We start from the raw sequence: 14222 nt of genomic DNA, 5'->3' as shown, positions 1-14222 counted from the left end.
GCTTCTTCACTTTGCTCACTTTAGTGAAATTGCCAGTGAATGTCGAATAAATTTGAAGAAATTATATTCTGGGGTGTTACGTGACAAAACCAAGATACGATTACGAGGCACGCTGTAGGTGTGGGACTCGGGATCAATTTTGACCACCATGGGTTCTGCGTACGTGCACCCAATGCACGGTACACGGGCATTTTTGCATTTCGCCCCTATCGAAATGCGGCCGCCGCAGCCCAGGATTCGATCCCGCGCCCCTGGACCTCGCAGCGCTACGCCACAGCCACTACGCCATCACGGCGGGCAATCGAACAAATTTCGATGTTCACCAGTGTTCTTGACCAGCTAGAATTGACATTTTCTATCCACTATCATTTACGTATTTGTGTATATATAGTGTGAGACATTCGTCGCTTAAACACCCCGTATATGTTTTCATTCGTTATCATGCCTCGCAGCATGAGCTGCGAAGTATTATAAGACACAAATGTACGATTTACGAACTCGTTAGAAGTGCCCAATGAAGGGCTCTTAAGATTTCATCTTGGCTTCGCATCTAGTTGACGTATTTGCGAGCAGGTACAATCAGGGGATGTTTCTCTGTCGCGTAGACATTCATTTCTCGACTCGCGAGCCCCCAGCTTTCTGCCGCTTTCAACTGACCCTGCCAAATTCCGGCGTCATTGGCCCGACTGGCTTTCGCAGGCCCTAAAATGTGTCTGTACATTAAACAATAAACATATTATTATTAGCAGAGCAGGCGAAAGGGAACACCTGCTGATTCGCTAGGATGCCAGGCGTTGCCTGAGGGGAGAGGGCATTGCCACGACGCCACGTCACCCTCGCTCTCGGAAGCCGGCGCGCGTTCGGCACCTATCACCCCCAACGAGGCTGCTTCCTCGGTATCTCCTTCGGCGGCATGCGGCGTGAGCACCGCAGGCTGCTGCTGCTTGCTGGCTCGAGCACCACATACCTCTGTGGTACACTACTCGCAGCGCAAGGCACGAAGGGCCGCTTAGCGGCGTTCAATTGGGCATTAATGCTTTCGCATTCACAACCCGTAAGAAGTGCTTAGGTGTCCTGGAACGTTTTTTTGATGTGGAGTTGTGTTTGAACATTATTACATGATTAAGCAAGCACTCGAAGGTGCTACGAGATTCGGTTCGAGCTTAAGCGAAATCTCGCAGATGCTGGCGTGGCGCGTGGCCCATGTACAGGCGCTCTTCTCAGCAGAGACTCATTCGATTGTGCATGTCCGCCTGTGTTGCAGGTGTGTCCTCCTGCTGTTCGTTGCCATGGCGTTCGTGGGCACGGCTTATGACGTGGCGCGGTCCTTTCGCTCGTCCCACAAGAAGCCTTCGTCCTCTCGAAGCGTGGACACCACAATGGCTTCCAATGAAGGCCTCGTCAGCGGAGGATCCATGGGGGACGGCGGTAGGAAACGCTTTACGTCGAGGAATTTGGCACTTCTGTCGCCTGCTGGGAGTTGTACGTAGATCGTGTCACGTGACCCACATCCCGTGCAAAGTGCAGCGGCGTGGTCGTGGTTTTCAGCCTCTGTAAAAAAAGTAGCACTCGCGTTAGAAGCAAGGCTATAGCTTAAACATGTTCTGCCAGCTTTTCTTTTCTTTTTGACTTAAAAATGTTCTTAGCATTTTGCTTTTTGGAGCAGTACATGTAACGTGAAAAAGAAAAAAAAAGAATTAGCTATTTTTGTGCATTTTTCGCTTCACTACTAGTAGACTTGATAAAAGCAGTAGTTCTGATGCAGAAAATTGGTTCTCAGAAGTGCGTTGAATGCGTCACTATTCAGGTGCCCTTCTGGTGTAATAATACTGGGTGAACAATGCAAGCTTCAGCCCGGAGCCAAAGTTTTGAAAAGGGGACTTGTCTATTGAAGACATTGGCTACTGACTGAGGTTTCCGAGGTGTGCGGTCGAGGAAGCGCGTTTCCGAAATTTCACACAAGCAATTGCGCATTAGTAGGCTGAGTTGAGAGCACCGATCTCGCGGTACGTCACATATCGCAACAGTCAAGATCTCACTCACAATCAAAAGTTACGATCAACAGTCACGGCCAGCACGCATACCGACATTCTCGTTATGAATTGTTGGGGCATATTATAGCAACAAATGCAAATTGTTCAATAGCCGGATCTAGCTCGTAAAACCGTCCGCATACGCGAGCATCACATAACACCATACCTCTGCGTACAGCGGTTCCTTCGATGGCTGTTCTGTTGATGCGTACAACTTAGAGGCGCTGTAAATGTCAAGGAATAGCGCTGCATAGGCCAATATTGCGCGTAATACTAAACGTCTCAGAAACGTCGTTTTTATTAATTGCGTCGCTTCATATATATTGCAATATTGATATACGCAAAATTTCCGCGCGACTGGCCGCTCGAGGCACTCTGTGCGTATTCGCGGACTTCTTACGCGCTCGAAGAAACCACGTATTGAGCAACAGAAAGCTGTATCGGGCGTTTTTCATGTTGCTCTGCAATTTTCTCATTGACGCTTTTAATACAGTTATAATATTTGAGAAGTTGAGTAAATAATTAAGACTAATTGTGTAATTAGGTGGAATGTGAAAAATAATCTGAGTATCTCCAAGCCACGGCAAACAACATTAAGCTGTGTTTGCACATTTGTACATCTTGGTGCATGATAGTTGGGGCACCCTGTATGATATGTATGTAGCTTTCATACGTTAGTTCCTTTATTAGTCCTATTTAACATTTGTATCTATATTTTACTGTCGTGTTTCTCTCTTTTCTCTCCTCCGCTGTCATCTTTCCTTGGCCACGGGACAGTACAGGTGTCCACCGACAAATGAGACGGTTACAAACTCCGCGTCATATATCCTCACCTTTTCCTTTTTGGCAACAACAAACAAGCAAACGTTGCACTTCTTGCCGTTTTCAAAAGCCTGCATTCATTCAATCAGTGAATCATCGACATGTATATCGATCGATGGATCGAACAAACAAACGACAAAAAAATCTCCTTGTTTTTTTTGTTTGTTTTTTTTTGCCTCCTAATATATTTGCATGTTTTGCCTCCCTCGCTTACAGGCACCACCTTCAGCCGCGTAGTTCTCGCGTTCTCCGTGCTCGAGAATGGGGCCAAGATCTTCAACACGAGCGGAACGAAGGAGTTCATCCAGGTTATCCACGGGCTCCGTTTCTTCAGCATGGCCTGGATCATCTTGGGTCACTCGTTCTCCTTTTCCAAGCAGTGGGTCACCTATCGTAAGCGCACGCCACCTTTTTCTATCACCTCCGCACATACTCCCAAACTCTCTCTGGTTTAGTTATCATTTAGTTCTCTCTGGTATGTCCAAACTTAACGTTGACCACTTTCAGTGAGGGCTCGGGAAATGTGCATTGCGCGGTCAAAGTGGTGCACTAGCCACACTTGACACGGAGCTTGTGGTTATTTCTCTTCAGGGAATATGGACGACCTGCTAGTCATCCACAAGGACATCATAACTCAAGGCCTTGCCAATGGCACCGTGACTGTGGATACGTTTTTCTTCATAAGGTAAGCCATGGGCAAGCGCGAAACATTTTTTTTTTCTGGCGATAAGAGTTTCGAGGAGCATTCACTGCATGAAGCAGACAGAATAAAACGACTTAACTGAGCTCGTCACGAAGATAATCGCGTGAAGAAAAAACACCGCACGTCGTAGAGAAGACTCGGAATATTTCGCGGCGAAATGGAACGCGCTCAAAATCTCTAGCTCAAGATTTGCTCCTTTCACAACCTCTTAGCGAAGCAAAGCATAAAAAATCGAAACCATAATTTCGCCTAACGTTTGAAATAGAAAAATTTTCAAAGCGACAACTTTCCGTGCACTGTAGAGTGTATTGTTTGTGGTTCGATGTCTCAAAGCGGCACATTCACGGGAGCTATGAGAAACACCGAAGTATTTAGTGGAGGGCTCCAGATGAACTACGACCACCCGTGGTTCTTTAGCGCGCACCTAAATCCAACCGCAAGGGCGTTTTGCATTTCGCGCCTATCGTAATGCGACTGCCGGGAAGCAAGCTTGCGTCCCGCGGACTCGGCAGCTTGTTTGTCTGTGGCCGTAGAGAGTTTCAGCGTGTCCATGAGCTATTAGCGTTCACGGAATGTCGAAGATGTTTGGCACTAGAAGCGCCATCTTGTGACTCTTCAGTTCAAGCGGAGGGCACAAAGCTAAAGGTACATTCGACTGGTCGCTTTCGAGCGCTCCGTAGGGTTCTCTTGGGGTGCGGTTTACATTTGGCTGGTTCATTCGTCAGAGCGCGCGAAGGCTCTCTCTCACACTCGAGCTGCGAGCGCGACCGAGATCCGACAGAAACACGATCACGTTTAGATCACGTGGCTACGCTCATTGCTCTGGCAGTAGCTGGAACGTTCGGCTGGGTCAGTATTTAACTGGCTGCAATCTTTAAAAGGGCTCCGTATCGCTGCAGACCGAGTTGGAGCATGGTATAGAACTAGTCGAACGTACATACAATTGCAATTACAGTGTCATACTTAACTGATGATGCATAGGCTCCTGTAGCAACAATAACACAAATAATTTTTTTTTCTCTCTTTGAGTCACCACGCTCCATGTAGCACACACACAAAAAAAGAACGTTCCTATACTCGTTACGGCTACCAGTGCTGCTGCCATCCCGTGTTTCAGTCTTCCATAAGCAGGAATAGGCAAGCTAAAACTTTCTGATGCCATGTGCAACTGGCTATGAAAAAGTTCACAGAGTTTATGGGGAAGCAGATTGCACGCATTTGTTTGTTGCTTGATGAGGTTTAAATAAGTATGTGGCTAATTCTACAACGTCAAAAATAAATGGTCGCTGACATAGTGATCCACCCGTGAAAAGAATACTTTAAACAGGGTTTCGCGGTGTATTTATTCGCGGCCTATATTCACAAAGCTTGTTTTATATTAATGCAGTGCGTGACTGGCCGTTGAAGCGGTAATCATGGAGTTATCCTAGCGATCGCTGTTATAAGCTGTGACCTCGTGACAGTGCTCGAGAGCGAGGTTATTCGTTGTTGCTTTCTTTTCTTTTCTTTTTTTTTTCTTGTCACCCATGCTTACCTAATGTTGCGTGCTTTGTGCGGGTTGAGCTATTTCTTTCGATTAGGTAGTTAGGGCGTGTCCATACTTCAAATGAAAATATTGTATTATCAAGCCATTTAGGCTTAATTGGTATTTTTTTAACGAAGTGTTTTCTTCTTTATTTGCAATTTACAGCGGCCTTCTGGTTGTCTACGTGACATTAAAGCAGTTGGCGTCAAATGGTGGAACTAATCGCTGGTATTTCTTCTACCTCCACAGGTACTGGAGGTAAGTTGAACTATGACAAACTCATAAATTTTACACTATAGACAAACATGGGCCAATCCATGAATAATGCGAGCAAAAAGAAAAATCATCCCTCGAAATGCATGGACATGGGCAAGGACCATCAGACAGCCTTAGCCATATCTATTGTCATCTCTTGTCACTCTCCGAAACAATGCGCAGTTCTCTAGTCACCTTTTCTCACCTTAGTGTAACATTTCGCAAAGTGTTTGCTGATCTGAGTGTCATGTAAATATTTTAAGCGCATCTGAATGACACAACACCTACGTATACCAGCCGATCGGGCTGTTAGAGATATTAGGGCTGCCAGTGGGCCAATGGCAAACAGCACTTACGAAAAAAGATCTTTGTGAACGTGACCTCTGATCATTTCCTGATACAAGTCATAATGGTTACGTTCCTCGGCGCTCCGTTTATATGTTCTTTCACCTCTTCGTGCATTTATCAATACTCACTCAACGAGTCCGGCCTATTGATTGAATGACTGCACATGGTCCTTTTACATCACGTAGAAGGTGATCGGCTTTGTTTTTACCGCCTACTGCGCTTCTTCTGATCTACCAACCTTTGTGAACGTCTCTAACTAGAACGCCCTTCGTCTGTGTATCTCTGTGTGTGCATTTTTTTTATCCCTTTCTTCTCTGTCCTCTTTCTAACCCCTATCTCCAAACCCCAGTGTAGGGTAGCAAACCAGAGACTAGTAAATGGTTAACCTCCTTGCCTTTCTTCTTCATCTCTCTCTCTCTCTCTCTCTCTCTCTCTCTCTCGTTGTTACCGCAGACAAAGCGGCTGAATTTACAAAGCTCGCTGTTCGTAAGTGTTCTTTGCCACACATTGGCTGGCCGGCTTCGCTAATACTACATCTAAAATCGGGATTGGCTGGAATTTTCTCTGACAAACAATTTTAGCCTAGGTGCTTTTTGTGAATACGGGCCCTGGCCAGGAGAATACACTTTCGCGGAAGTGGCTGAACTCAGTTTAGGTATGAGAATCCCACATTCTAAACAGTAAATATAATCCCGCCAACTGCGCCCTGTGCCCAAATGGCACAACGAAGGCGTGGAAAGAGAGACAGAGCTTAGAGTAAGGGGTAACGTGCGCTGCGGGAGACGTGTCATTCGCTTTCGTTTCTAGCGAAACAAGAGTGTGCTCGCTCAGGCAATGAGCCGACTTTTTTTTTTCATGCACTCTGGCTATTGAATGAAGCATACAACGAACACGAGGTGTAAGCTATAGGAGCATTCATTTTGTCCACGGCAAAGTAGTACGATGAAATTATTGGAGCAGCACCACATTATTGGTGCTTGACGTCGGCGTACTACACTTCACACTGCATGGCTGCTGAGTTCATGAGACACGGTAAGCTCGCTTGCGCGTTATATGGATGCTACAATCAGTCAAATCCCGCTCATTAGAGCGCCGTCTATCCACGAGAAAAGTTCTAAAGTAATGACGCTTACTATCGTCAATTACTGATGACGCTTACTATACTGACGCTGGCAGTGCACATATAAGCGGTTTTTCAGACATGAGTCTTTTGTGTACGGCCTAGCGGGTCACATAAAGGGCCTCTCACCAGGCCACATAGAAACTTTCGGGTATACGCTGGAAGTTGTTGCGTGCCCTCTAGGGGGCGTTCTACAGCAAGAATATTTCAAATTGGTTCATTAATAGCCGAGATAGATATAGTTCAGTGCCGCGAACCCATGATTTCAGGAAGCGAGCGTCACCAGCCAACATAACATAACATAGCAACATAACATAAATCGTGCACAGCGCACGATTTCGCGCGCTGTGCACGAGGACACCTGATTAACGGTATAAGTCAGTGCTACACGAACACTGAGGCATACAAGCGGATCATAGAGCATGATCGCGCGCTGGAACACTGTAGAAAATGACATAATTTCGGTGTCCGTGTGCGCGACTGAACGACGTGGGAACAAGCAGACGAAACGGAGGCACATCTCTCTTGCTACAGTACGAAGTAAAAGAAAAACACGCAGACATTAGGTTTGTGTGTTTTATTATTTCACTAAGCTTTAGTTCGTCCATTGAGGCAACAGATTATACAAATAAGAGATGCTGCCGTGAATAATTCTGGAAGTGACGTGTCACTGTGAGCGACGTCACAGCACATACATGTACGTGGGCGCACTTGCGCGTATACACGTGACCTGTCCAGCAGGGAGAGCGGCGTCAGCGAGGAGAAGGGCAAACGGCGTTTGGTTTGCAAGTTTAGCTCTTTCCGCGGCGCGTAGCGACGTCATACTTAGCAGACACGGTCGTTAGCGCGCATTCTATGCACTGCGCTTGTCAGCTCAATATGGCCAGACCTGGTGAAGGGCCCTTCAAGGATCGGTGACGGTTAACGACGCTTTTGAGGGCCGCCTATATGGGGCGTTTTCTGCTAAAACGAAAGAAGTACTGGCTGTGTGCAGGATGCTGTCCAGGACATGAGTGAGTGTACCGTAGCGTGCACGCGTCTTTGCAGGATGACGCCACTGATGATGACGGTGATCGCCTTCTGCGCCGTGCTTTTGCCGTACTGCGGCGATGGACCGCGCTGGAAGGAGTCCATCGCCACCTACGACCTGACCTGCAAGGCCAACTGGTGGGTCAACGCCATGTACCTGCAAAACTTCATTCACCGGACGAACATGGTACGCGGCACAAAAACAAGCGCCAGATGCACTTTGACAGCATTGTCTTCTATAATTGCTTTGGAAGCGTAGAAAAATTGCGGCTGTTGGCATAGCGAATTGCGCAAACTGCTCTATATTTCATGCATAATACGAATGGCTGGTAAAATTGGTCTTCTCACTATGAAAACTTCCTGCAACTGAATTCAGAGGGACTCTTTAAAAGTGCTTGCTTAATAGTTGCATTCATCACGGTGTCGCAATAATGGAATGAAAAATAAAAGAAGCTCGCCACCAGTATTTAATTCAAACAATTGTTGAGCGTAGAGCCTTGTGTGGGTGCATTCCTATGTAACCGAATACGACCCGATTGTCGTTTACCAAGTGACCAATTGTTTCCACAATTTGAGATATTTGTAGGGAACGAACACTCGTGGACTAAATATACAGATTATGGAGTTGGAAGAAAAATGAGTTAAAATGTTAATGAAAAATAAAGACAGAAATAACTTGGCGGTCTAGACATACAGTTTGGATTTGAGAATTGTACCATGCATTGCCCTATGGCAACACCAGAGTGGGCTCGGCACTTTCAGACGGCGTGCCTTGGTTTCCGAAAAAATCTGAGATTTCGTGTCTACCACGTCAAGTTACTATGATGAAACTAATCGTGGAACCAACGTGGAATTAGTCGAAGTGTTCATCACGTTCGTGTTCAATTAAGATGTATGAAGTTCGGTTGGATTGAAGACGAAAAAAAAATGCGGTAATCTATTTCATAATTCAATCTGAACCACCGATGACACAGAATATAATCTACTCGCTATTTGTCTCCGCGCAGAGAAAGTTTACGGGAAGAGGAAACTGCGCATGAAATCTATCCGGTGTCGTTGGACCCAGTTGCATATGCGTCGTCACTTGAAGACGCAGAAACTCTTGGTGTGGATGTCGTGCTTGCCTCGATCCTCATGAGCCGCTTTGGAGAATCGGTTGGGCCTTACACAACCCGTTATCAACTCCGCAAGGAAAGCTTCCCACAACGTCCTGGCTCGGGCGCAAAGTGGAAGTTGCAGAGGCCTGCCTCAGTGTGGTCGCAGCAACGCTTTCACCTTAATGCGACATGCGCATCGCCAACGGCAGAGATCGGCCTCACTGGCACATTGATGCTGCAAGAACTTTAGGCTACATTGATACCTCTAGGCTATGTTACTGTTCACTTTGTGCGGCAATGAGTGGAACAGATGCCAAATGCTTGGGACACGGCGTGCCTAATCGTCACGCTCGTCAACATGAAAATACTTGCCCGTCAGGTGTGTGCGACGGCATTATGCGCAGAATGTGCAAATCTTACTCCCCCTCTGTCCTACGTTCACCCCCTCTACGCGAAGGAGTGGTGTCCCTCGCATGACCCTCTGTGTAGGTTGACCTGACGTGTCCTGACAAGGCCCTCTACCCGGGAGCAAGAGAGAATGAGGTTGCCCGGATGGTGGAGGGTATAGAAAAGCCAGCGAGCCGCCACGTGTGGACACATATTCTCTGCCCTTGCGTGCAGGTGCATGTACGCTGAACGTTTTTGTATTTTTTTTTCTTCGAGGAAACCGATTACCCGTAACGATGTATTAAACTTCTGTTATTTGTTTTTACATCACCTCGTCTTCCCTGACGAACCCTCTCCGATGGTCAACCTAGTTCGAGCTCCAAGCATACGCTGTTGAAGGTCACAAAACCGCGTCCCTTTAACAGCTCTCATTGGGAGCAAGTCATCACGTTTAATACGTCGTGCTTCTTTCTTGGATTAGAGGCGGGTAAGAACATTTTGTATGAGTTTGGTGTGCATCGTGGGGCCTTTTTTATTGAGCTTGAAGGTGAAAAGCAGTCGTATCGTGGCGGATATGGTAAGTCCCTTTTTGATGGAGCTTTCGTGTCAGGCCCGTCACCTTGGCAAAATGCGCAGGAACGTTGATGAAAGTCATGTTGTTGGTGAGGCTTTGAACAGTCCCGCGAGAAGTGTGGTCCATTCCGGGATAAGTTCCATTGTACGAATAATGGGCTGTCCGTAGTAGTTACTGAGAGTTTCTTGTACTGGTAGAAAGGTCAAACCTGACAAATTCATTCCTATGCCTGCAGATGGTCACTATGGTCACTATGCAGATGGTCACTACTGAGGCAGATAAAGAAGCTGCGAAATGTCTATATCAGTGGGAAACGAAACCAATCCCACATAGTGGGTAGTAGCCACATGTTCGATAGGCAACCACAACAACAACCAAGTGAAACCGGCTCAACCGTGGACGACAGGGATGTTTTGAGGCAAAAACGGCAAGAAATCGACAAGAGTGAGTTTGTTCAGCTATGTGTTAAAAATACGAAGCCAAGCGAAGACGCCAAGAAACAAGTTGTCAGGGATTTTCTAGTCTGCTCTGTCTCCCGTCTCCCTATATATACATATAGTTGCACTCAGAGATTTGATTGTATGTGCTCGTCGTGTTTTATCTTCTTTGTATCCTGTGACTAGGTTCAGGATTTTTCCTAAGCGCAGTTCCTCAACACGAAAGGCAACCATCCACCTCCATTGCGTTGTTATCCTTGTCTGCTGCCCGCGTAAAGCACCTTGGTTGTTCTTCTGTGGGACCAGCATATGAACGAAGGCAGCCCAGGAAAGAAAGACGCCGAATATTTCTCCCGAAACACTATAGTGTGCGCATACTCAGGGTGCAAGAAATGTTGCCGCGGACAGAGCGCGAGTCATTAGAAGAAAACCCTCGGACTCTTTGCAAAGAAAGAATATATCTTCGTGATCAAGACTGAAAAAATGCTCCAGGAACGCTAAGCCTCGGGGAAGAAATTGCAGTGACAGTGTTTGTCACAATCGGTTGGCGCTGAGGAAACATTGATAGGACTCCTGCTAAGCGAAAGCAGGCAGAGGACAGACTTCATTATTCGCAAGGAACAAGAGAGGACGCGTAACACCGGCACTTGGACAAAAAATGTCAGTACAGCGCACCGATGGCTGTGAGCACGCTGGAAGAACGACTAATGGCTTGCACGATGTCTGCACCTCATCAACAGCTTTTCTGAGCGCTCACACCCTCTGCTTGAGACTGGCCAGACACCTGAACAAATCACATTTCTCTTTGAGTATACGGACAAGTTTGACGGAGTGAACTAAGGACAACAGCAATGTGTGTATCCCACTGAGGCACACGTTCCTATTACTGGGCGTTGCCGTTCAGGATATGGGAAAGGACGCAGAGGATTCACGGTGCGTGTAGCGTGCAGGTTTCTACTGCAATTTTCTCAGGCGGCGCTATCCACTGCTCGGAGGCGCGGCGGAATGGCAATGCGCAGCGCCGCGGGTTTTTCCATGTCTTCGAGTGTCTTCGCGGTACTCTGTGCTGCCAAGTCTGCGCTAGACGTTCCTACATACTTCAATATAAACATATATAGATCAATAGGTACCGTATACCTGAGCGAAGTTCGTTGCGTTCTGTTAACATTTCCATAAGCTCGCAAGAGGCTTCTTAGATCCAATCATGCTGTGGCTGTTCGAAATCACTTGTTGTTTATCGTAGTCGTCATGAACGCGTATTCTCTGAGAAATGTGCGCACACGTGAAGAAAATCAAATGAATTTCTCGTACTTATTTAGGTGACCCTTGCTGCAATCGCCAGCCCATCAGGCATTCCAATTTACACTAACTACATTTCTTCGTTCGTGTCAATTCTTTCAGTGCCTCAACCACACCTGGTACTCGGCTGTGGACTTCCAATTTTACTTCATATCGCCGGCCATAATCGTCGCTCTCTACAGGTAAGACATGACTACACCACTGCACGGCTTTCGTTTACGTAAATGACCCGTGGAAGAATATTACACTCCACGTGAATCGCGCATCGCTTATGCAAGTCGTGGAAATACCATGCAGCGCTTCGCGTGACGCTTCCTGTGCACAAGTGCCGGGTCGAGCGCTTCAGAACTTGCACTGAAGCATTCAAGGCAAAGTTAGAAGCGTGTCACCACAGAGATTGAAAGCTACAGAAGTTATTTTCGATGCAAAATATACCTATAGTCTTAGGAAAAGATGTTAATCCAACACTTGGCCCAAGATACGCTACCGATCTTGCTTGTAGGATCTAACATTACCATGGTCTATCAGTTGCAGTTAGGCCAGGGTCGCATCCACGCTCATGCTTTGCTCCGCAGTACGTCTACATTTATCTTATGAAGCAAAGTAAAGAAAGAAAACAAAACGGACAACGGAGTTACGTGCAAAAGCTGCCTTTCCCCGGCGGTTAGTATAGACTGACAAAAAAAAATTAACGTTAATTTCGTACTTCCAAATGCCCCGCAGGTCGTTACTATGTCTGGAAAACGCAATTACTTTGCTCTGGTTTATGTGCATTCCATTGTTCGATTTTTTTTTTTTTTTTTTGACAGACAACGAAATTGCACATAATTGAAGTAGTACAAGTCGCAGTATACTTGTCTATAACGCGGGAGCGGTGTGCTTTGGCGTGCGTGAATGCCTTAAACCATAGGTGCAGCTGGTTTTAGACTAACTTGCTTCTGCGCATGCGCTGCCAAACAACCCGGTATAGGAAAGGTGGCAGCCACGGAAATGTAGGATAGGACACGGACGTCAATAAAGCAGTCTTCGTGCGGCTGTCTACCCGGCGGGCTCTATTCAGTGCATTCCGATATTTTTCTCTGGATATGATGCGACCATCATGGCACCATGGGTGAACATGAGCTCATGAGTCGCAAGTCGCTTGCTTAACGTGACGCAATCTTATCGTTTTGTCTTAAACTGCCACTGAAGCAGCGACCCTCACGCTGTTGACCAAGCAAGAGCTTTACTCTTCATTAATATATTAAGCCATTAGCTTAAAATGCAAGAAATGAAAATGCTTCGTCTGCTGCGTACTAGTCAGTGGCCACACGAAAAAGGATTCGTCAATCCTAAAAGCGGAATGAGTCGCCATAGCAAGGCGCCAGCCCAATTGCGCTGATGTAGCAAATATTCGCAACAAGATGAGGCATGCGTATACTGCAGCAAAAATCTGGAGACCATTCAGCGCATCTATAATAGAATGTGAAGAGATTCACCCAGTGAGACCCGTAGGTAACGTACGCCTTCCAGAAGCGCTTGGATTTAAAGTGGACGGAAGCATCAACCGGTCAGCAGTCGAGATAAGCGAGATACATTTAACGTATTGGTGAAAAAAAAAGCAGGGAAGAGACTGATGCGACCGGATCCGTTACAGTCATAGGTAGCGGTACAAGGTAGACAGAATGTTGAGATAGAAAAAAAAACTATGGAGATTTGTGCAAAAATGCTATAATGAAAAAAAAAAGTGCAGTATAGCTGATTAAATCAAGCAGGCTAGGTAACTGTTTGTCATCCCCTCGTTTCAAAGAGGATGCCAATAAGTCAACATCATAATTGTCATCATGCACAGTCTTGAGGCACTATACAAGCGGCCGACCAGACGGAGAAAGCGCGCGTTCAACGTTCGCGGTAAGGCAAACTACACGTATAAGCTTGCTGACGCGCGAAAGCTCGCGCCCGCGCGCCTACGCGTGCACAGATGGTGCGAGGCAGATCGTATACGCGTCGAAGCGCGGCACGAGCACAGATATCTTCTCCAGACAAATATCGGTGTTTGGCTGCCTCAGAAAAAAGCCGCAGTTTCGCCCGGAAGGCGAAGCATCGATTGCGATGGCAAATTAGTTACACTTATACAATTAGTAAACACTTATACGAAGTATGGATGGTAGTTTTATCGGCCGTATAAACTTGTATACATTCTCTTACTAACTAAATTAACGAGCACAGTGTCACGCGCGCACATGTAAACATGAACACATTTTACTCGATGGCCTCGGAAACTCGCTGTCAAAACGCTGGTGTGATGAAGCGTGGCAGCAGCAGCGAGCGAATCGACCTTCGTGCTGCCTCTCGCTTCAAAGCGAACCAAGCGTCGAAAGCACACCACATAGGAAGCTACCAGCACTGGCGCACTTTGTCCACATCGCCGATCGCTGTGAAAATAAGGCGCCCGCGCGTCCGCGCCGTACGCAACAGCCGGCCGGCGGAGTTTATAATGCCCCCGCCCCGTCCCTCCCCTCCCGGAAGACCGGCGCGCTTCTTCCCTACTTTCCTCTCTTGCGCGCGCGATATTCAGCCGCGACCGTCGGTTGACCCTCGCAAGTTTCACTCG

At 46.9% G+C, this 14222-nt stretch overlaps 1 protein-coding gene across 1 annotated transcript in view; it reads left to right on the top strand.

The window, feature by feature from the left end:
* Positions 1–14222, top strand: part of LOC126516769 (nose resistant to fluoxetine protein 6-like) — a 105834-nt gene that overhangs the window by 75763 nt on the left and 15849 nt on the right. Inside the window, exons 6-11 of the mRNA XM_050166874.3 lie at positions 1265–1428; positions 3072–3248; positions 3447–3540; positions 5249–5341; positions 7854–8022; positions 11732–11811. Coding sequence (XP_050022831.1) covers positions 1265–1428; positions 3072–3248; positions 3447–3540; positions 5249–5341; positions 7854–8022; positions 11732–11811 — 777 coding nt within the window. The remainder of the gene's footprint in view (positions 1–1264; positions 1429–3071; positions 3249–3446; positions 3541–5248; positions 5342–7853; positions 8023–11731; positions 11812–14222) is intronic.

This window comes from Dermacentor andersoni, chromosome 1 (assembly GCF_023375885.2).
Source record: "Dermacentor andersoni chromosome 1, qqDerAnde1_hic_scaffold, whole genome shotgun sequence".
In the NCBI taxonomy this organism is placed as follows: Eukaryota; Metazoa; Arthropoda; class Arachnida; order Ixodida; family Ixodidae; genus Dermacentor; species Dermacentor andersoni.
The sequence above is the reverse complement of the archived record's forward strand: the minus strand, read 5'-3'. Positions and strand labels throughout refer to the sequence as shown.